We start from the raw sequence: 22529 nt of genomic DNA, 5'->3' as shown, positions 1-22529 counted from the left end.
TCGTACACGTTCCTGCATGTATTTCGTCATTACTGACCACAGCCCCGCACTAAACCACACGCGTTGAGGGGCACTCTCTAGCAGCTTGGACGCGTCGAGCTCACGGCTGCCCGCACAATTTCATACTGCCATTGAACAACAGCAACAATGGGTAGTTTCGATCAAAGCAAAGCCTATGCAGCGCAAGAGGAAGAGGGTGCCTTCTTCGACGATGGGCGAGAAATTGAGCTCCTGCACTTCGTCTACTCGCACCCCAACATCGAGAAGATACGAGGATCGCCAGAAAACGTTCTGGCTGCCATTGACGAATATGGACGCACGAAGAAGTATCTCATGAACGTCGGGGAGGACAAGGGCCGTATCGTAACAGATTTGATTGCGGAAGTAAAGCCAAATACCATGGTACGAGACTTGTCGAACTCGGTTCTACGTTTCTAACACCTCGCAGGTAGAACTCGGCGGCTATGTAGGCTACTCCTGCATTCTCTTCGCAGATGCAGTACGCAAAGCAGGTGGAGAGCGATACTTCAGCTTTGAGCGTGACCCCGCTTTCGCGGCTGTCATCATGTCCTTGGTCGATCTTGCAGGCCTCACCGACCTTGTCAAAGTAGTCGTAGGCTCAAGCGACGAGGGTATCGCACGACTGGCCGCATCAGGCCAACTCAAACACGTCGATCTCATGTTCCTGGACCACTACAAGCCAGCCTACACCACAGATCTGAAGCTTTGCGAGGAACTTGGCCTGATCACCAAGGGCTCTGTGCTGGCAGCGGACAATGTCATCAAGCCCGGAAACCCGCCATACTTGAAGTATGTCAGGTCGAGCGTTGACGAGAAGGTCAAGGAAGCAGGAGAGGGTGGGCAGACAAACCTCAGCGGCATTGCCGAGACGAATGTCAAGATGTACGAGAAGCGATATGGCAAGGCCAAGTTCAGCGAGAGCAAGGGCAACCCAAATCTCAAGTATGAGAGCAAGCTGGTAAACAGCTTTGAGCCGACTGGTGTACCTGTGAGTTCAAACACAGACGACGCTTTGCAAGCATTTACTGACTAGCACAGGATGGTATCGAGATTACACGATGCGTTGGTTAGATGGAAGCATCATCAATAGTCGGATACGCGTAATAATCTCTATGAATCGCAAGTTTCAGCGCTGGTGGGTCCTGAACGACTCAGACATGGGCATGGTACCCGACCACAGACCAGCAGGATAGCTACCGTCAAGGCTTCAATGACAGCACAAATCAATGCAATAAACAATTGAATCTACATTTGAAAGCATTTGTCGATCCACCTTTGTGAAACTGTATTGCACATATTGTGCGGGATGTCGAGAAAATAGCATGACACGTTGCATTCGAATAAACAAACATGAACCCCACGCACCCTGCATCCGCGGTACAAGCCCCTCAACATCCATCTGCCGATCACGGCCAGATCATTGTCCCAAAATCAGGATCTACTATATACAGATCGTAAACAGGATCGTGGAGTTCCTAGTGTTCCGTAATGTCGTACATGAGTGAAGTAACGATGACGTCGAGACTAGTCGTGCAGAGCCAGCACTCCAAGGCCAACAACTTTGTCTGGGCGAACGCAGCCGCACGCACATCAATCACCTCGCCTATGCAAGAACGGGTTGCGTGATTACGAGCCGTCTGTTTACTGCGCACTAAATTCTACTTACTTGCAGTTTGCATTGCAGTGCAGCCTGCACCTTTTTTGCAGGGGCAATTAAGTCGTTCCTCGGTCTTACTATTGATAAGGTAGCGCCGTTGGTGGTGTGTTGGGAAACTTCTAAACGGTGAAGACTGCGCGAGAACAAGTGCCGAGGTCACGAGCTGCTCATTTTCATCAAGCAGCAACAAGGAAAAGACAATGGCAATGGCGGAAGGAAAGAAGGATTCGGTGGTGTTGCCATTTTACTATAGCCATGTGTGGAAGAATGTGCTTCTACTGGCTCTGAGCGCTGTCTGCGCGCCTCTCTCGGCAGCGCTGGTGTTGGTCGGTCTTGCAGTGTCGAAACTCCATGGACAGCGCAATGCAACGTTTTCCAAGGAGGATAAGCAGCATGTTGCAGCGGCACGGAGACGGAAAACTATTCTTGTCACAGGAGTGTCGATGACCAAGGGCCTTACTATTGCGCGCAATTTGTCTCAGCATACACCACATCGCATCATCGGCGCCGACATCTCTGCTTTATCACCAGGTCGCTTCTCCAACGCTATTGCAAAATACTACCGTCTGGACACACCAAGTGGCGACGATGCGGAGCCATATATTGATTCCATCCTCTCCATCATCCAGCGCGAGAAGGTCGACTTATGGATCAGCTGCTCCAGCGTCGTCGCAGCCGTAGAAGATGGTCAAGTCGTCCGCTTAGCAGAAAAGCAGGTGAAAGAACAAGGCCGCAAGTTTGAAGCCGTCCAGTTCCGGGAAGATGTGGTCGAAAAGTTCCACGAGAAGGACAAGTTCATCGACTATATCGAATCGCTCGGTCTGCCAATCCCGGAATCGCACCGCTGCACCCACCCAGGGGAAGCTCTCGATGTGCTCATGGGAGAGCTTCACAGAACCCCGACAAAATCTGGAAGAACAGCACCCAGGCGACAATTCATCATGAAACCCATCGGAGTGGACGACAAGGCGCGAAACAACATGATGACCCTCCTCCCCTTCAAGACACCGGATGCAACAGCGCAATACATTCACTCTCTCAATATTAGCAAGGAAAACCCATTCCAACTCCAGCAGTTCATCAAGGGAAACGAATACTGCACACATGCACTCGTCATCCGCGGCAAAGTAAAGGCCTTCACTAGCTGCCCCAGCCTAGAACTCCTCATGCACTACGAACCTCTACCAGCCTCCTCCCCCCTCAGCAAAAAGATGCTCGAATTTACCGAGCGTGTGTGCAAAGACGGTGGCGAAACCTTTACAGGTCATCTGAGTTTTGACTTTCTAGTCGAGAACGACGACAAGGGTGCGGCTGCGAAGTTCTACCCTATTGAATCTAACCCCCGTGCTCATACGGCTGTCGTGCTCTTTGAGCAGACGCCTGAAATGGCGGAAGCATATCTTTCCATCTTCAACAGTCCTAACCCCTTGACCTCCAAAAACAAGCCTGACCCTGTTTTTCCTCGCACCCCAACGTACAGTTATTACTGGATCGGACATGACCTTGTATCTTTTGTCATCCTGCCACTTCTCGATCTCTTATTCGGTGCGACAACGCTGCAGAGTGCGTTCAATGATCTAGCGACATTTTGGAGTCATGTTGTGGGGTGGAAGGATGGGACGTATTTGTTTGAGGATCCAGTACCTTTCTTCGTCTTGTATCATATTTATTGGCCGGCGAAGTTCTTGGAGGCGTTGAGAAGGGGGCAGGCGTGGAGTCGGATTAATGTCAGTACTACAAAGATGTTCGAGGGTTGAGTATGGGGTGATGGCTGTGAGCTGGACGGGAGGATTAGGAAGGTGTGAGGTGGGATCGGGAGTCGGTCCAATGCATGTCAGTATGTATAATTCTAGATGATTTTTCATGAAGTGTTGTATCATTACCGTGGCATCGTCACTGGACCTAATCGTAATGTCGTGCTACCTCAACGCTGCCACTCCTTACCAGCCTAAGCTTGGGCTCTTCAACTCATCATCGCCTATCTACTGCCCCTCACCACCTTTAGTCCGAACTGGCATTACTATCAGTATCCCAAACCCTGCCCAACTCCCCGTCCCTAATGCTCAACCACACCTTCTTCAACTCTGCCGAATCCCATCTAGCTCTCTTCTTCAGTTCCGCAATAGCAATCGCCATATGCCTCTGTACGCGAGTCTGTTGGCCACACAGCGCCCGAGCCATACTGCATCGAGCGAAGCAGCGAAAAGCGACATGGCGTTTATTAGTAGTGCTGGTGAGACGACGATAGTAGCCTCTGCGCGGCTGGAATAGAGCTACTATTTTGGTCTTCTTGGACGCACGGCAAGGATGGAATGCGGTCGTGTGGGATTTCCGGGGTGTGGTCCTAGAGTAGATTTTGTAATGGTATGTTCTTCTTGTCATGATTTTGCGCTTGGTGGCAAGTGGTGAGCGAACCGTGGGTTCTGCGACGTTGAGTTGGTTGTTACGTTGGTCGTTAGGTGAGGGTATTGCGAGAGAAGTTGAGTCTGTGGTACTGATCATCTGTTGGGTTGGGTCGTTTGAAGGTTGGCCTTGCCTTGATTTGCCAGCATAGAGGGCGAGGGCGTATTGAGAGATGGTGCCATATACAGGATCGCTGATCTGCTCGCATAGGCTAGGAGTGTAGGCTGGGCCGTTCTCGGTGTCTTCATCTGCTTTGTGCTTGCGCTTGACGCCTCTCTTTCCGTTTTCCTTGTGTAATGAAACCCTACCGTTCTGAGTTCCGATGACATCTATAATTGCTGTAGTTGCCGGCTTGTTTAACATGCCTCCCAGATTGTTATTTGAATGGTCTATTCCTGTGAGCTGGTTGCCAGGCGTATACCGTGGACCATCTACTGAGTCTCCATCTGCCTCAAACTTGTGCTTGACTCGATGATCGCCGTCGTCATTACGCAGAGTAGTATTGGAGTCGACATTGTCGTCAGCAGTTTTGAGCACCACCTTCTCAACTTGAGCGACGGTGTCGTCGACGGTAGATGTGTCCCTGCCCGCCTCTTCAGCAGCATACGAAGCCTTGAGACCCTCCCAATCTCCCTTGACCCGCAACTTCGCGCGCTTCAACTCCACATCACCTTCACTACGAGTTAAATCCTGGATCATCTCCGCGACACGTCGAATCTGTTTCAATGGCACGACCTTGGTAGACAGCTGATACCCGGCACCTTCCTCAGCTTCCGCTTCCTCTCCTTTCTTAGTTTTTGGATCGATTTGAAGCGCGCGGAAGAGATCAGTTATCAGTTGAAAGTTAGGGGGATCTGGATCAGCATTCATGTCTTCGGCGCGGAAGCGCTGGACTTGATCACTCATCAGCACTTCCTTACGGATACGCAGAACGAGGTCGTAAGCGCGGCGGTAAAAGGAAAGGAAGTCGAAATTACTGTGCACCTCGTTCTCTCGTAGTTCTGATTTCATTGTACCGAAGAGTTTGGCGTGGGTCTCATCTTGCTTGTCGAAGTCGGGTCTGTGTACCCTGGATTTGCTCTTTCCTTTTCGCCTTGGCTTTGGAGGCGCGGTATTGGCCGCTAGGTTCGCGAATGTATCTCGTAGGCCCTTCCTATCTTGAGTAGCTTCCTGACAGTCATCATCTGGTGTCTTGTCGGTATCCTCGCTTTGTCGATAGAGGTAGTTAAAGACTGCGTGACGCCTCAACCAACGATCGTTGTCCGCATCTGAATCGTAGTAGTCGCAGATTTTGGCTTCCAAAGGCAATTCGGGTTGCAAACCACGCTTGGCACCAAGTTCTCTCGAGATTTGAGGTAGAAATTCGGACGTGTGACGGAAGTCTGAAGCCATAACGCGACTGCTAGTGTTGCCCGAGAGGAGATAGCGGTTGAGGAAGTCGTTAGGGTGAGTAGGTGGATCACCCCGGAACATAACCTTGGCCCCATATATCATGATCAGGTAGTCCAGATCTGACCATAGAATCTCCAGACCACCCATCTGGCAGGCGGCGTTGTATAGATGGGCCATACCATGAATGAACCATTGTATCTTAGCAATCGCAGTATGATGATAGATAGAGTTAAAGTGCCACATAGAGAGTCCTGCGAGCGTCGAATGGACAGTGATGAAGACGCTAGCAGTCATTGGCTTTTCTTGAGAGTTCAAAAGCTCTTGTAGCCACTCCAACAGCCTGTCTAGAGGATTGAGAAGGATGGTACTAAATTTAATCTCTTCTTTGCACATGTAATCTGGCTTTGTGCCCTTGGCCCACATGCGATCCTCGTAATCGACATGACAACGGATACATCTAGCGATATCCAAACCGTGCTCGGTAAGGTCGCGTAACATCCGACGGTAGTCCTCACGTACAGCTTCCTGGATGTCAAGGACAATGGCCAACCCGAACGGCAGGTAGTCCTGTGATGTACTCTGGTGCAATAACATCTCTTCAGTAAAGTGATCCCACTTAGGAAGTTTGAGACCGCCCTTGCGAATGACGTCGAAGAACTTCAAGAAGAGCATGAGAGGATGCTCTCGTATATCTTCGTCAGCACTGTCCTCTGTTGGGTATGTCTTCGCAATGTAGGTTTTGATCAAAGCAGCAGCATCCAGACCAAACAGGTGGCGCAATACCTTTTCAGCAGGTAGTGTCGCAGAATTTTGCGCCCCAGTCTCAAGAGCAGCTTTGGTTTTGTTGAAAAGTTGGTGGATGAGTATGGCCAATTCTCCAGGTAGCAGATCAAGCTCTTCCACGAGTGACTTGACGTTTTGGTTCATTTGGTCCTGAGCCAGGTCTGATACCAACGCTGCTGTGATCGCATTGACAAGGCCCTTGTGGTAGAGCACCCAAATCTCGTAGAGGACATCTCGTATGCGGTTGAAAGTGTAGAGAAAGCAGAGTATAAGGAATTCGCGGCGCAGCTGCTCTTCCTCTGCAGTCAGTGGATTTGTCTCTGATATTGGTGCCTTCTTCTTCGTCCTGGATGTCGGAGTTTGTTGCTGCTGACCATCACTCTCCATGTCGTATTGGTCCTGTTCCCGCATTTTCTTGAGCAAGTCGTCTTGTTCATCTTGGCTTGTCTTGGGACCAGTAGGAAGCTGAATGAACACGAATGTGGGCGTGTCATTCTTGCGATTTCGAGCTTTGTTAATTCCAGGAACGAGAACTTTCAACGAAGCCATGAGCGTCTCTAGGCTCCCGTTGAAGTATTCGTGACCCAAATCCGCCGTGTTGTTGTGTTTGTGGTATTGCGTCACCTCTCTCCTGGAGCGGATGGCATCTTCGAGGTCGTTGATACCGGAGGTGTCGGCAAGTGGAACGTTTGTAGCAGTGATGGCGTTGACGAGTTGCTCCTGCTCTTGTAGTGGTATTATGTAGCCCTTTTTGCTCTTTTTCTTCTTAGCCTGGTCTGCGACTATATTTGCGAGTTCCACGCCGCGCTGAATTCCAGTCTTTAGCAGCCATGCCTGAAACTGTTCGGTATACGTTTTGTAACGCTTGACTGTCTCGGGAAGTTCGTTCCGTCGATAGTAATCCATCTTGAAAGAGAATCGGAGAGGTGGTTGAGAAAATGAATGTGGGTGGTAAAGACCATTGAGAAGAGTTGAAGGCAGTGAATTTAGCTGGCGAAGTAGCTTCGCGAGTGCTCTAGAAAAGCTCCCGAGAAACTATCTGTGCTTTCTGATATCAGGAAGAATGAGTAACGATTATAGAATAAAACGTTAATGGTAGTGCGCTCACGGGCCGCCAACTTACAGTCAGGTATTGCGCAAGATGACAGTTCTGTTCGCGATAATGCAGTCAAGACCCGTCTAGATCTTGCTGTCGCGTGATAATACTTGACGCAACCGAGTGGTTGTCTGGATATTCCAAGCTCAGTGGTTCATACCCTTGCTATGCGCCTAACGCTCACAGGTCTCAAACCCAGATACACAAAGTGAAAGGAGGGAAAGGCCTCGTCACTAGAAACACCGAAATCCTTCTTATGTCCTTCAAGGCCAGCGTCGTGACCATTAAGGGCTTCGCTTGATCGTTAGTAGTAAAAAAAAGGAGTCGGCCGCTGTGGTCCATTAGAAACCGTCGTAAAAGGCGCGGGTGAGAACAGTATCCATTCACATGTGCGCCCAGAGAACGTCTTACTCTACAACAACGAGCGCCATTCCCTACTTTCCGGCCTCTTGATTCCCAAATGATCACACATCAGCCCCATATGATCAACGCCCCAAAATCCCTCAGTCTCCCCCATTTCATTCGTAGCAACAAACCAAGGCAGGCCAAAAGCCCCATCCTCAAACGCCTTGGTCGTATTCCCACCTAGCACCTTCTTCACCTCCTCCGTCTTGGTCCTCTCTAGTACCTTGCTTGCCTCCTCCTCACTACCCAAGACAACTGCGAGAATAGCAAGCAGGTTCTCCGGCTTGATTGGATCATTCCATTTTGCCCAGAAGTTTTCGTAAAACAGGGCGATGGCTTGTTCAAGGGCTTGGGGATGCGACAGAGAGAGGGAAACTAGGGCGCGTTGGATAGGCAGTGTGTTGATGGGAAAGCCAGGTGGAGTATCTTGCGAGATGGGGACGTTAAAGTGAGTGGATAGGCGCTGACGCTCTGTATTTATCCATTTGTCCTTATCTGATTGGGTGTGTTAGATGGTAAGATAAGCAGTTGCAATGACGGTGACTCCGATGATGGTCCGCCAGGTGAGCCGTTTGTTGTATCTTTTTCTTTCGTGTTGCGCTTCCCCCTTACTGTGGCCAAGCTAAGCTGCTCTTTCAAGAGAAGAGGAGATCCGACATACTTTTTATCCTCAATGGTGGTGTATTCTCGCAGACCTTCATCAACCCCCCAAGCAGAATAGGCACATACGTCACCTCAACCTGCTTAAAAACCTTTGAGTTCTACTCGGAATACTCTTGTTAGTACTGTAGTGCATGATTCTAGCACAAAAATCTGGATTTACGCAGGACACATGGTAAAGCAACTTACTTTCAAGATGTAGAAAGCAATGTAAGCAAACGGGCTGACAATGTCAACGTAAAGGGTAATCTTCGGCTGAGCCATGGCTGGTTGGATTATTGGAGAAGTCAAAAGGGGATTACTGATCTGGAGTGGAGATGAGACCGGGGGTGCCTTTGTTCCTGGCACCTTGCTCTATGTAGGTGGTTGGTGAGGAGACGAGGCCGGTGATCTCATAGCCGATCGGATTAACCGAGGCACAATCGGCCGGCGTCTATGCTTGACGCAGACAAGTACCACATTGGAGAAGGAAAATCCTGAAATTGTCAAATATGGTATTCATATCGAGCCTACAATAACCCAGCTACTCGCCGGAATCTTGGTGCCAGGCTAGCTGCCTTGAACATATTACTCCTAATCAACCATGACGATATCCCTTTGAAGACCCAGCTGCGAAGTGCCGTTCGTAATAGCCTTGACTTCACCCGCAACCTCGTCCATTTCCTTGAGAGTAAAGTCCAATAAGTAACTCTCATCAACCAATTCCTCTATTCGCTTGTAGTGCCTCTCAGAGTACACCTTGATGGCATCCATTACATCTTTCAGACTGCCCTTTGCGCCAACCTTGCCCTGCGGCCTCAGACTAGCTAGTCGAGAAGCGGGATATGACTTAACAATAGTCCACAGAATCTTCTGAGCAATGGGTGCAGTACGCACGTTGGTATTCCAGTCGCGGAGGCGGATGAGCAGTTTGTACAGCTGTTCGTCTGCTAAGGAACCGAGGACTTCGTCTACGGTGATGAGACCTGAGAGACTGTCTGTATCTGGGTTCTCGGTTTCCACCACAGATTTAAAGAGGGAGAAGAGACGGGCGGGCTGGTCCATCTGGAGTGCGAGGACGATAGCTTCGCGATAGTTGCCGGCGTAGGTGTAGTTTTGTAGTTTTTGGTCAAGTTCGACGCGTTCTGTTTCCGCTGTTGTGGCAGCTTCCAGCGTGGTGCTCGTCGTATCTTCCCAAAACGTGATGACACTATCTCCACCACCAGACACCAAGGCGCCCGTTGTGGGGTGTGCGACAAGTGCCCAGACACGATCAGTGTGGTTGTCAAGTGTGGACATGGCCTCACCGGACACTGTATCCCAGATCTTGACCAGTCCGTCACCAGCTGCAGAAGCTATTTGTGGGCCACGCTTGTCTCGTGCGTCGACGGGTCGATAGGGCAGCCACGACAGCTTCAGTACACTGTTTGAGTGGCCTTCTAAAGTGAGTAAACAGCTGTAGTCTGCCAGACTCCAGATCTTGACCGTCTTATCTCCGCTGCCTGTTGCGATCAAGCCCTTGTTTCCTGAGTTTGGCGCTTGCGAGTCTTTGGGTGCGAATTTGACTGACCACACACCACGTTTGTGACCTCGGAGGACACCAATAGCCTCTCCTTCTGCTGCGGAGTAGATCTTGACGGTACGATCCTGCGACGCGGACGCAAAAAGACTTCCAGAGGGGTCGATGTCGATGGCATTGATGTCTTTGTCGTGTGCTTTGCGGGTGTACTTGGCTCGCAGTTTACCCTTCATCTCTTTGGTGGTATCCCAACGCTTGACTGTCCTGTCTTGAGAGCCCGTCACAATATACGCAGGTGGGTGTGACAAGGGGTCTGTGAAAGCGGCTGAGGATTCCTGGGGTATGGTGTGCGGCAGTGCAATCGCTCCAAGTGACTCGGCATGACCTGTGAGGACTGCAGCACAGGTATACGATTCGTTAGCGGGGTCGAGACGCCATAACCGTGCTGTGTTGTCTTTGGCACCTGTGACAAGCCAGTGGCCTGACCAATCTACATCTAGGCAGATGACAATGTCTTCGTGTCCCTTTAGCAGTCCGACATCGGCACCAAAGTATTTGCCTTGGGTCGCGTCTTCTGCGTCGGATTCGTTGAGTGTGATTATCCGAATATCCTCTGAGTTGGTGTTGAGTGCCAGCAGGGACTTGTCTCGGCCAACGTAGGCGATGTCAATGACCTCGTCGTGGGTTCCGGAAACGCGACGGAAGATGGGCAGTGGGTCGATGGTCTCTTCTACGACGAGTGACTCTGCTGTTTTGAGGGAGTAGAAGTTGAGCACTTGGTCAGCGTGCACCGAGATCAAGTAGGGCAATGAAGGATAGTAGAGGATGTTGACAATCTCATCCGTCTCGGATCCAGGCTCTTGCTCTCGGGTGAGCTCTCTTCCACTGGAGGCTGACCAGAGTCGTAGTCGGCCGTTCTCTCCACCAGAGTACAGGATCTTGCCGTCTGCGATGAAGCCTGCGCTCTCGATGCCCTCTAGAGCAGCAATGGTGCGTTGCGCCTTCCACTTGTGTGAGTCCCAGACAATCAACGTCTTGTCTCTGCTGCCAGACAGAAGGACCTTTTCTTGCGGCGAGTACTGTAACGAGCGAACGACGGAGACGTGCGAGTCGAGGACAGCAGCGCTCTTTCTCTTGTGAAGATCCCATATCCGTATTTTGCCGTCTTCGGCACCAGAGGCCAACCGAAACTGTATCTGACTCTCCCCCTGAGCTTGATCCGACTCAGCGCCTTCCTGCCGCGACTTCCTCTTTCTCTTTTTGTTGTTTTCCGAAGCGTCGTCACGCTCGGCTACCTCTACCTCGAAGAAGTGCAGGGCCGAGACGACTCCGCCATGGCCGTGGAAAGTGTGTGTCGTGTAACCACCGACAATGTCCCAGATCTTGACCACGCCGTCGGCGCCGCCCGTGGCTATCAGTGTGCCCGTGCGGTCTGTGGCTAGCGTGACGACAGGAGACGTGTGCGGGCGTAGTGTTCGGAGAAGGTCGAGCTCGATGACTTGGTCGTCGGTGTCAGAGGGCCTCAGGGCGAAGAGGCGCATGGAGAGAGAGCGCGAGCACACTACGAGATGAGATGCGGACGGGGTTAGGGCCAGGGCCGTGATTGCCTCGCCGTCTCCCTCGACCCTGGCCAGCTCCTGGCCGTTGGTGAGGTCGGAAAGAAGGACATCCTCGCCCAAGCTCGCGGCCAGAATGCGCCCGTCTTCGCTGAGGGCCAAGCTGCCTCCCGAGTAGATTGGCTGCAGGGTGCGAGCGACCTCGTACGTCGTCTTGACGGCAGCTCTTTGGGCCGACATGGTGGATTGCGGACTTGGTAGCGTCGCGTCTCTGCCGAGAGAGGTGAGGGAAGTGTCGCAAAGTGCTCGAGGAAAAAAGTTTATCGATAACGGCAGTCGCAAGCCACGCGCGCTGACGTTTGGCGCCGGCGCGTCTCCCCCCCGGCCACCAACTCGGCTTCTGGAGCATGCGCCTATATTGCATTGTTCAAGATGCAGTCACCTTGTTCTACTGCGTGCACCTGATCAAAGTCGAACTTTGTCAGCACCACCATGGGCCGGCAAGCCTACCTGGACAAGATCGCTTTCGTACACACGCCGCCAGCCAGCGCAATGCTCGAGGACATGTCTGACACGCTTGCTAGGGACGGTCTGCCTTTGAGCCCACCCGATCCGCCTCGCAGTCGACCGAATACGTCCAGCTCGAATCGTCGCAGTCGGAGATTCCACGGCGTTACCACGAGGCCACAGCCAACAACTACGTCCAGCTCTACGACGAGCGCGGCAACCCCATCAACCCCCGCTCCCACCAGTATGGCAAGAAACTCAGAGGCGCCCAAAACGATGTGCTCGCGTCTGTCGGCGTCGTCGAGCGTAGATACTCTCACGCCGACGCCTTTCCAGGGTCCAGCGTAGAGCGTCTCGAGCTGCTCGAAGCCGAGGATACTGTTGGAAACGCCATTGCACTGGCGACTACCCTTACCGAGAACCTTTGCACATGGTGGATAGGCTCAATCAGGGAGAGGATCCTGACATTTCGCTATCCCCATGCCCTTGCCTTCAGCCACATCGCAGCCTCGGAGCGTGCCCTCTCTGGCACTTCCATTGTCTATGCTGGCTTCTTCTCTCGCGTCTTTGCGACCATGAACATCCAAGCCATCGTGTACAGCACTTTTGTCTATCAGCCCGTCGAACGTGTGCTGTATGCGACACGTGCCAGCCCAAAGACCCGCCACTTCTTTCGACGAGCCAAGAAAGCCATCAAGTCCAGGTAGGTCCCACATTCGCCTTTCTACTTCTCGTTAACCCCGTTAGTCTTCGTCTGGGCCTCGAGGTTCTGTGCTACCCCTTCTTTTACCACGCTGCTTTGCAGCGCCTTGGCCTGGTGCCCGCTCGCCCACTATTGCCAAACTGGACATGTCTTATTCCCTTTTCAAGCTCATCGCCTCTGCTACCATTTTCTGTGCGATACAATGCGTCCAGTTCCATCACGGACTGTATTGGAGCAGTGCTGACTTCACCCCTTATCCTTTTATGTGCTGAACATGCCATTGAACGCTGGATTTATGCCTGTGTCTACGAAGCAGTCGAGACAGCCGTCATCCGCCCTGACAAGCCCGACATACCCAGCCGAGACGCCAACGGAAAAGACCGTGCTTTGACTGTGCTCGGGTTGCGGCGGGAGTCACCAACCCTTATTCGCAATGCCATTCACAGGCTACTTGCAATGCTCGGCTGGGCTCTTCCAAGTTCCTTTCCAAACACACAACAGAAGCGAACCATCGAGCTTGCAACCACGGCTGCTTCAAACAATGGCCAGACAATAGAAGTCGGTGGTACTCAAGTGATCAACGCTACCCCGCTGCATCTTCCCGTGCTCCAGTCCCAAGATCAGCCTGTCACAGAGCCGCTCGACGCAGATGTAATCACAATTCCAATAGATGCGTTCCAAGATTTGATACGATCCACAACTCCACCGGGATCACCAACAGAATCCGAGCAAAACGAGAACGATCCTCGAATACGCATTACTTCAAGGGAAGGTATCGTAGAGATGGAAGTCCGCCTACCACCTAGGATACTTTCCACTCATACTCGTGTTGCAGAAGCCTCGGGTTCCTCGCGAGATGATGCAGCTGTGGAGCCGCGGGACCGAGCACGCTCAATAGACGGCCATGTATACCACCGCGTATCCCAACTCTCGTGTGAGCCTGCGCAGATGATCAGTGCAATGGTGAGAGCTCAGCTTGTCGGTCTTGCCATGCTTCCGTTTAGGATGGTTACTTTGCGAATGATTGCTTCACACCATCTAGTCAGCCAAGGCGGATACGCGGGGTCGCATCGCATTGTGAATTCACTAGAGCTCCATGGCGATATGAGCTGGCGGAACATTGGCACCCAGCTCTCACGCGTAGCGCTCTGCGGGGCACTGGAGTTGGCTATCGATCTCAGTTTGTGGGGAATGCAATATCAGGCCATTACAAAGTTTGGACAGAGTGTCTTCGGATGGGGTACGCTATAGGCGAGTCGCTCGCTTCGTATACAGCGTCAGCACCAGTGACATGCTCTTGCATTACACTTGGACTTACCACTCAGGCGGGACATTCCTGAAGTCTACATGTTCGGTAACACCCGATGCAATGGCCGTAGGGTGGCACCTTTGTGCGTTTCACGAGTAACTAGACTCGACTGCCGGCATGGAGAATGCTCCGAAGAAGAAGCAGTAAGCAGTGCACAGCAGCGTCCCCACGATTCCAACGGGTTGGCTTTTTATTGGTCACCGCCGCTATGGGGCATACTTGGTCTCGAGTCAAGTGGATAGACGTTTGAGCGGATCGATCATGTTTGTTGGGGCATGCGCACAGAGGAAGATTGCCGGCAGACGTTTGCAAGACATGATGGCGACTCGGAAGGCAAACGCGGCAGCACGTGCAATGTGGCGCTCCTCCCGCCAGCGCCAACGCGTTCGTTTCACGAGGCTGGCGCTATACAACGCAACTAGCACAACTGATTGGGGGAGCGAGATGCGACGTCGAGGTTTGGTCAACAAAGGCTTTGTGATACGGAGATTGCGAATGGTTCTGTAGTAGAGCAATGGCATGTCGCAGGGGCAGAGAAGCGAAGGATGGTCGGCATGATTGCCTGTGCAGGGGCGGATCAGCAGGGATCGCCTCTGGGGCTTTACAAATACCGTTGACGCAAGTCGTCACTACAGAAACGTCGCTACCAGAAAAACCGTGAGATTCAGATAGAGTAGCAGTGTGCACGGCGCGCGGTGCAAGGCCAGATGGCGCGCAGAGGGTTAGGCAAAGGTGGTCGGAGGACTGGTGCCATAGGACAATGGTATATAGCCGGAATGCTACGCGAACAGAGCCGGGCAAGGGTCTGCAGATAGCAGCTGTGGGTGCGGATATGTACGCTTGGACTGAGGCTGGCGGAGGGCTAACGTCTTTGGTGCGTAGAGGCAACATGGGGGGAACAAGTTGAACCCACCAAGAGTTGACGACTGAACCCCTTTTCCACCCTTTCCCAGGGTCGGGAGAGGGTTTTGCGTCTGATTTCTTCAGCCGTCCCCACAGCGCAGCCGTCGAGAGCGATTTGCCGCCTCCCACTCGTTCTTTGCTTTGCACGGAGTTTTCGTCGGTCGTTCCTTTGTCGGGCCCCTGCACCTGCACCGAGTCCCAGGGGATATCCACGCTTGGGCTTTTCGGCGGCCACCATCCTACCATCCATCCCATCACCGCTCCTTTTTCCCCACCACGCCAGCACACTGCTGCCGACCTCTTACTCAGACACGCCGAGTGCTGTTGTATCGCATCTTCACCCTCGCTTCCGCCCTCGACGCCCTCGACGTTTGCCAGAGCGCTGCTCCAGCCTCTTGCGTCAAACGGCAGTATCCACTGCACCTACCCGTCTCCGCTGCATTACATTCGCGCTTGCTTCCCGCATCCAGGTCCCTGCCTGTCTGTCTGAGACTGACGCACACCCAACCAAGCCTGCCTCTCTCCCCTCCCCGCAATACACAGCCAGCTCAGACTGCTTCCCCGGCCTGTTTGAATTCCGGTCACGACTACTGGAGGGCCACGCCGGACATGTGCACTGTGGCATAGGCCACCTGGAAAAACAAAGGCAATCGGGCCAAACACTGCAGCGCCAGCACCCTCCCAGCCTGCAGTAGCACTCGAACATACGCGCCACCCCCATCACCATGTCGGCCAACTCGCTGCCTCGCCCCTCGCGGCCGTCGATTGCTCCTCCCACCGGTCCTTTGCCCTCGCTGCCCGTCCCGAAGCAAAGAAGCTCCAATGTCGGTCCGACGACGCGAGCCTCGTTGCTTCCAGGCGCCGCCAATGCACGCGCTGTGTCTTCGTCGTCGCTACCTTACAGGCCAACTTCCAAGCACCTCACATCGCCGTCCGTGCCGTCATTCCCACCCGAGGCCGGTGCCGCCGGATCGCTGCCTGTTGGAAAATCGCTGCGCAAGACAGTCAGCATCGGTTCCTTCCCACAACCACCCAGACATGGTGGGCGGTCGAATCCAACCAGTCCGTTGTCGACGAGTTCGACGCCTGGAGGAGACATGGTCGATCGGAGAGTGTCGTCAATATCCAAGGGTCAAACGCCTTCCAGGAATAACAGCCTCAAGAAGCCGCGAAGCTCTAATATTGGAGGAGCACGAGGTTTACTACCGAAATCGCCCCTATCACCCCCCAGTCTACTCAATGGAAGCGCAGATTCCGTCACAGTAGAGACAGCCCACCTCAGTCTCCCCTCACCACCGCAGAGTCGCAACTCTTCACCTCAGGGATCGTACGCAACCAGCGCAACCACATTCGAGGAAGGGGAAGATGGACGCGCAGATGGCAAGGTACACAAGGACGGCAAAGGCAATGTCATTGTCAGCGTTCGGGTACGGCCTGATGCTGGGGCCAAAGACAACAAACACGACTTGGAGTGGGAGGTTAACAACAAGCGCGCACTGATAGCCTACAAAGGCAAGGAGGGCGGAGATTACATATATGGTATGGTTGCATAACGAGGTGGAGGGTGACTGAGCTGGAGCTAATTTGGTCTGACATAGACAACGTATTCGATACCCAAGACAACAACGCCCGCGTATACGATGCTGCAGCCAAGCGACTTGTCCGGAGGGTCATGGAGGGCTACCACGGCACCGTCTTCGCCTACGGAATGACTGGAACCGGCAAGACGTTTTCTATGCAAGGAACTGCAACAAATCCTGGTGTCATACCACTTGCCATCACTGATATCTTCTCTTATATTCGTGAGACGCCTCAGCGAGAGTTTCTTCTGAGAGTCAGTTACATTGAAATCTACAATGAGAAGATTATCGATCTGCTAGCGGGACCCGTTGTAGGCATGAACGGCCAGACCGGGCCCGTTGAAGAGATCAAGCTACGCGAGGACAGCAAGCGTGGTGTCTATGCGTCGCCACTAAAGGAGGAAATTGTGCAGAGTCCGACGCAACTCCTGAGGGTTATTGCACGAGGTGACAACTCAAGAAAGGTGGCGGGTACTCAGTTCAACGCGCGTAGTTCCCGAAGTCACGCCGTGGTCCAGATTGTCGTTGAGAGTAGAGAGCGCGCTCCCGGTCCAGCAATAAATGGCGACAAACGGTCAGCCATTGTCCCTGGTGGTGTCCGTGTCTCGACGCTCAGTTTAATCGATTTGGCTGGTTCTGAAAAGGCGGCTGATAACAAAGAAAGGCGGACTGAGGGTTCCCATATCAACAAGAGTTTGCTTACTTTGGGTACAGTCATTGGGCGATTGGCTTCCGATAAAGACAAGTCTGAGAAGGACAAGGGCAAGGGCGACAAACATTTGCCATACCGAGACAGCAAACTGACCCGACTTCTTCAACCTGCTCTCTCCGGTAACTCGCTGGTCAGCATTCTCTGTACAATCCAGATCGGAGCCAGTGGGAGTCCTGCTGCTGTCAATAGTCACACAGGTGAGACGCTGAATACTCTCAAATTCGCCTCCAGAGCCAAAAACAATATTGTCAGCCACGCCAAGAAGGCCGACGAATCTATGGGTGCTGGTGGGGACGCAGGAAGTCGAGCGCTTCTAGATCGCTACCGACTGGAAATCGAAGAACTCAAGAAGCAGCTCGCTGAAGGCAAAAATAAAGAACCCAAGGAAGAAGAAGATGACGAGCTGAAAAGAGACAAAGAGGAAGAAAAGGCGCGCGAACTGGAAGACAAGCAGCGGCATGAAGAGCAGATGCTTGAGATGCAACTAGCCCGAACAGCCCTAAAGGAGCGGATCGAGCATCTTAACAGGCTGATTTTGAGCTCCAAGTCTATCGGTGTCAACAATGGCCGATCATTCTCTTCAATGAGCTTCCAGCGTGGCTCCATCATGAGCACCAACCACCACGACATGCGCCCAAGCTCTATTCGCTCTTCTGCTAGCCATGCGACCCTCGAGGTTCCCGGTAAAAGACAAAGCACACCACACCTACACATGGACGGCTCTGAGGAAGACGACTCGGTTGGGGAGAATGGAGATGGTAGTGCAAGTCAGACGGTGCAGATCCAAGCACTACAGGCTGATCTTGCGGATAAGAACCGTTACATCGCTACCCTTGAAAAGCGCCTATTGCACGCTCGGCGATCGAGCCATTCTCGTGTCTCCATGTCATTGTCACACAAGCTCACAAATAGTGAGGAGGGTGGTATGATCGCAGCTCTTGCCGAGAGAGACAACGAGATAGTCAATCTGCGCGCACAGCTTGAGGATAAGGAGCGTATGATCGGCGCCCTCACATCGGCTCGCAAGAAGAACGACACTGCACATGAGATGGGCAGCGAGTCACCAGGCAGCCGGCGCACCTCGGGTTATCAGCGCAGCGGCAGTGATGGTAGCGGGATTAGTTTACCGAAAGGTCCAACGTCGCCTGCACTCAGTGTAAAGACGCCCTTCCTACCCCCTCCAGTTACCAACGGCTCTACCAAGAATATCGAGGAGATGACGCGTATGCTAGACGAGATGATTACTGGTCGCGTTGAAAAGACTGCCAGGCGAAGCAGTCTCAGACCAGTCACCGAAGGACCATGATCTTACCCAACGCAGAAGATGGTGAGAGTCAGGTACGAATTCTTGCTTAGACGAACAAACGAACCAGTTCAACCGGGTATGAAACGAAGTACAGTAATGAGGATGAGGCGAGAACGTCAGCAACGAGCGGCGCGCGGGTGTGGCATCGTACTTGCACTTTTCCCAATCCCATCCAGCAAACAACATGTTCATTCACAAAGGGACAAGACATTAGCGACAGGCGTTTAATCGGGGAAACGGAGTAATGATTTGAGCCACCAGGCACATGGACTGGTAGGAAAATTCGGCGCAAATAGCCGTACATGGGATTTTTATGTTACGCACATGGGTTATATCCAAGGGGGGCGGCTTTCTGGCTGCTGCTACTGCTGCTGCTTGTTTAATTCACATTTGCGATATGGCGAGCCCTCCTGGTGGAAGGGGATTTTGTAACACTACTACTTTTTTCTTCTTGTTTTCTATTCTCTTCATCTTCTTCCCCTGTGCCGACCGAGGGACTTTCGATCTGATACCCAAACCCCCCACCCCATCTTTTACATAGCTTGTCGTTGAATTGTGTTCTTGTTGCGCTAATGAATACAATGTGGGAGCTATAAATGAAGGCTTTCACACCTTGTTCTCGACGAGATTGTGTGTTTTTGTGTGATGTGATCTTAACAAGCCGTATTGATGTGTAGACAACTTGGTTGCACAACGTCTCGAGGTCTATACGCAATACGATAAGCGCTACCTTACTAATGGTGAGCACCGTCATCCGCAGGATTTTGAGACGCCAACACGCTAGCAATTTGCAGATATGTACTCCGAGGTTTGTTCATGGTACGTGGTGTGGGGCACACACTTGTCGTGCCTCGGGATCCTGAAGGAGACCATACAGCTGCTATCTAACCTAGGTACTTTTTACATAGTCGCCTCTCGTAGGATTCCAGGGAGTCAATATGCTAGCAATTTATAGATACTCCGAAGTTGTTTATAGTACGTGGTGTACGGCACAGCAGAGCCTACTTGCCGTGCCTCGGGATCTTAAAGTTGATTGCCAGCTGCCGTCTTACTGCATGTCCAGCATGACATTCTCAAATAGCAAACTTCCTTTAATACGTGTGCATATACATCTGACTACATGCCCTTTACTCTAAACTTGCAGCAGACAAATCAGCCTACCTTTGCAAAGATCCCAAGCCACCATTGGTGCGGTGTCACTGTCATATGGTTTTGGCTGCTCAACTCTAGCATCAAAGGCGTTTAGCGCCGGAGCGCGATCAGTCGACTAAGCACCAGTGCGTCAACAACGTTGCACTAGAGGGGCATTCTGAAACAACGACGCCCTGGCCCGCGCACTTGCGGCAAAATGAGGTCCCCTCCTGCGCCTTCCGCATTCTCGCTGTAACCTTCCTGGATCAAGCAAGTGCGATCTCTGCAATCTTACCTTTGATCCTATCTTGGTCTCCGCAGCGCTTCTCGAGTCGTCGCTTCTATACCCTTGGGCCGCTTACTGGCTTTATCCGCTCTGCAAGGGACTCTCGGGCGCTCCTTGATGGAGATCATCTTACGGCGGGATCCTGCTCGGACATCGGATTGTTTCTGGTTGTGAAACTCGTCGTGCACCAGGAGGGGCCTTCTCTTCAAGACACGCCTTAGGCCTGCCCGCCCTTTCGAATGGCTTCTTGAACGTCCTTCTACTCCCTCTTCCTTTGATTCGTATCTTGAGCGAACGAGGGGATTGAGTTATACATTCTTGTACTTTATTTTTCTTCTACTTGTTTTGCTTGTTTGATAGGCGGTGCCTACGTCCCCTCCTTTGACTACTATTACATCTTTACTTGCTTGTTGGAGCGTTCTCTGCAGGGTCAGAGGTGACGTTTACCTACCTGCATATATCGGCATTACAGCTTCGTCATCACTGTAGCACTGTGCACTGCAGAAAGCTGTTCGACTTGGCCGTACCCTACATTCTCCCTCTTTCCACGAGCGGTGACGACGCGCACGCCCATCACATCAGTCTACCGGGTGTCTCGCATTCGACATGCTAAACCAGGCTGCGAAGAAGCTTTCCAAGATGCATGTTAGACGGAATCCGAACCTGTCTATACAGTCGACAGCGCACTATTCACAACTGAGCCCGCCACCCCAGTCTGCTACCTCTAGTGCTTTCCTCTCTCCCACGGTCCCCTCGAGACGTGGCCTACTTGCGAGATCCCCACCACCGAGTCCGAGCCTTCCTAGTCTGTTGCCAAAGCATGGAAAGAAGACTACACAGCCGAATCATTCAAAGTTGGTGAAGCGAATACTGATAGGCTGCTGCGGTGTAGCATTCCTACTATGGATTGTGCTGAGGCAGATATACGCCAACTCGCAAGGAGCGGCAACTTATGAGGATGGCAACGAAGAAGAATGGGAGATGGTTGGTGGCAGTCAGTTGCCGCATGAACCTGTCGCCCTTGCGCTGCAGGACGCAAAGGGAAAGATGAGGTGGACTGTATCCATACCATCCGACTATGAATTCCCGCTTCGTCCGGCGCAGTACCGTGATATCTGCCATCAATCTATGGAAGTCTCGAAAGAAATCAGACAGGAAGCGAAGGCTTCGGCTGGCTTTGCGAAGAGAATGTTGAACTACTATCAACAAGACCAATATTACATTGATGTCCAGGAAGCGGAACAACAAGGACTGTTGCCACCATCTAAGGCTGCTGGAAGACCCAAAAGCTTCGTAGAGGACGAGGCTATCCGGGATGGTATCTCTACGGAAGGACTCAAGGTCTGTGACAGGACTTTGACATATGTCATGGAAACGGAGGATGCAGGTTTTGGCAACACGCTGATGCGTTTGTGGATGTCGTATGGTTTGGCGAAAGCCGAGAAGCGCGCCTTTTTCGTTGATGACACTCGTTGGTATGTATCTACATTTCTGACTACCGGATGATTGACACTGACACTACCGCCAGGCCGTATGGCAAGTACTCCTCTTACTTCCAGCCTCCCCCTTCGGCAAACTGTCTCCCTCCTCCCCCATCTCACATCGTCCCCTGTCCTCATACTGCCCGGCACATCGTCGTCAGCGGAGCGACGTTGAAATCCACCTTTGGACATGCCTTTACAGACGAGTGGGAGGATCCAACAAAAATGGGTGTGCAACGCCAATCGAAAATCTTCAACCTCGCCCGAACAGGCTATGAGGCTCTCTTTAAACTTCGCTCAGACGACGAAACCTACGTCCTCCAACGGGCGCTGGAAATGTACGGTGAAGTTAAGAGCGAAGGCGGCCTCAGCATCGCCATGCACGTCCGCCACGGCGACAAGCACCCCATGGAATACCAGTACCAAAAGGACTACATCCCGCTAGCCCGCTACGTCGACACCGCCCGCGATCTCTACATCGATCTTGTCGAAGGCGGACTAAAGAAGAAAATGGCCAAACGCAGTCTACTCTCTTCTCCATTCTCTTCCTTCTCTACCGACTCCCTCACCCCCCGCCATACAACCTCGAAAATGATACTCGCTTCTGACGACCCCCTCGTCTACGATTCCCCCGAACTAGGCCCTAACAGTGTTCGTGCTCAAGACCGCATTGTCCTTGCCACAAAAGCCGCTCTCGAAGCCGCGCAATCCCAGCCGAAGAAGAACACGTGGATCGACGAGATTACGGGGTGGGAAGGCGGCTTCTATCGCGACGTCTTCTTTTCTTTGGGACAACCTGTTGGCAACGCCGAGGACATGAAGAAGGTCAATGAGGAAAAATCTGCTGTTCCTGAGAGTGCAATGAAGCTGAGGGAGCTTGTTGGGCGCGCATATCTGCTTGACTTGAGTGTGTTGAGCAAGGCGGATACGGTGGTTTGCACAGTTAGTAGTACGAGTTGTAGGTTGCTGGCTGTCATGATGGGGTGGGGAAGTGCTGTACAGGAGGGCAAGTGGAGGAACATCGACGGCCAGTTCGACTGGAAGGGAATCATGTGGTGAGAGTTGTTCTTTCACCCCTTTCGTTTTTGTTTTTGTTTGGTTGCATGAGATACTCGGGAACATGTGGGGAAGGCAAGTGCG

The 22529-nt window shown here is 52.4% G+C and overlaps 8 protein-coding genes across 8 annotated transcripts; 5 read left to right on the top strand and 3 right to left on the bottom strand.

The window, feature by feature from the left end:
• Positions 1 to 147: 147 nt before the first annotated feature.
• Positions 148 to 1092, top strand: AA0111_g9301 (hypothetical protein; the record flags this gene model as incomplete). The annotated part of the gene is made up of 3 exons (XM_028655845.1): positions 148 to 402; positions 449 to 1009; positions 1060 to 1092. The coding sequence occupies 3 exons, from the start codon at positions 148 to 150 to the stop codon at positions 1090 to 1092; spliced, it is 849 nt and encodes a 282-aa protein (XP_028503025.1).
• Positions 1093 to 1878: 786 nt separating this feature from the next.
• AA0111_g9300 (hypothetical protein) lies at positions 1879 to 3435 on the top strand (the record flags this gene model as incomplete). The annotated part of the gene is made up of 1 exon (XM_028655844.1): positions 1879 to 3435. The coding sequence occupies one exon, from the start codon at positions 1879 to 1881 to the stop codon at positions 3433 to 3435; it is 1557 nt and encodes a 518-aa protein (XP_028503024.1).
• A 244-nt stretch (positions 3436 to 3679) lies between these two features.
• On the bottom strand, positions 3680 to 7162 carry AA0111_g9299 (hypothetical protein; the record flags this gene model as incomplete). The annotated part of the gene is made up of 1 exon (XM_028655841.1): positions 3680 to 7162. The coding sequence occupies one exon, from the start codon at positions 7160 to 7162 to the stop codon at positions 3680 to 3682; it is 3483 nt and encodes a 1160-aa protein (XP_028503129.1).
• A 602-nt stretch (positions 7163 to 7764) lies between these two features.
• Positions 7765 to 8681, bottom strand: AA0111_g9298 (hypothetical protein; the record flags this gene model as incomplete). The annotated part of the gene is made up of 3 exons (XM_028655840.1): positions 7765 to 8252; positions 8419 to 8518; positions 8607 to 8681. 3 exons carry the CDS (start codon positions 8679 to 8681, stop codon positions 7765 to 7767), a joined length of 663 nt encoding a protein of 220 aa, XP_028503128.1.
• A 309-nt stretch (positions 8682 to 8990) lies between these two features.
• AA0111_g9297 (putative U3 small nucleolar RNA-associated protein 13) lies at positions 8991 to 11711 on the bottom strand (the record flags this gene model as incomplete). The annotated part of the gene is made up of 1 exon (XM_028655839.1): positions 8991 to 11711. The coding sequence occupies one exon, from the start codon at positions 11709 to 11711 to the stop codon at positions 8991 to 8993; it is 2721 nt and encodes a 906-aa protein (XP_028503123.1).
• A 252-nt stretch (positions 11712 to 11963) lies between these two features.
• Positions 11964 to 13932, top strand: AA0111_g9296 (hypothetical protein; the record flags this gene model as incomplete). The annotated part of the gene is made up of 3 exons (XM_028655838.1): positions 11964 to 11999; positions 12056 to 12681; positions 12726 to 13932. 3 exons carry the CDS (start codon positions 11964 to 11966, stop codon positions 13930 to 13932), a joined length of 1869 nt encoding a protein of 622 aa, XP_028503122.1.
• A 1686-nt stretch (positions 13933 to 15618) lies between these two features.
• Positions 15619 to 18491, top strand: AA0111_g9295 (hypothetical protein; the record flags this gene model as incomplete). Its single annotated transcript, XM_028655837.1, has 2 exons — positions 15619 to 16432; positions 16492 to 18491. 2 exons carry the CDS (start codon positions 15619 to 15621, stop codon positions 18489 to 18491), a joined length of 2814 nt encoding a protein of 937 aa, XP_028503121.1.
• Positions 18492 to 20514: 2023 nt separating this feature from the next.
• On the top strand, positions 20515 to 22448 carry AA0111_g9294 (hypothetical protein; the record flags this gene model as incomplete). Its single annotated transcript, XM_028655836.1, has 2 exons — positions 20515 to 21383; positions 21437 to 22448. The coding sequence occupies 2 exons, from the start codon at positions 20515 to 20517 to the stop codon at positions 22446 to 22448; spliced, it is 1881 nt and encodes a 626-aa protein (XP_028503120.1).
• Positions 22449 to 22529: the final 81 nt, after the last annotated feature.

The sequence above is a fragment of the Alternaria arborescens genome, assembly GCF_004154835.1.
Source record: "Alternaria arborescens strain FERA 675 chromosome Unknown contig_26, whole genome shotgun sequence".
In the NCBI taxonomy this organism is placed as follows: Eukaryota; Fungi; Ascomycota; class Dothideomycetes; order Pleosporales; family Pleosporaceae; genus Alternaria; species Alternaria arborescens.
This window is presented reverse-complemented; position numbering and strand designations above follow the sequence as displayed.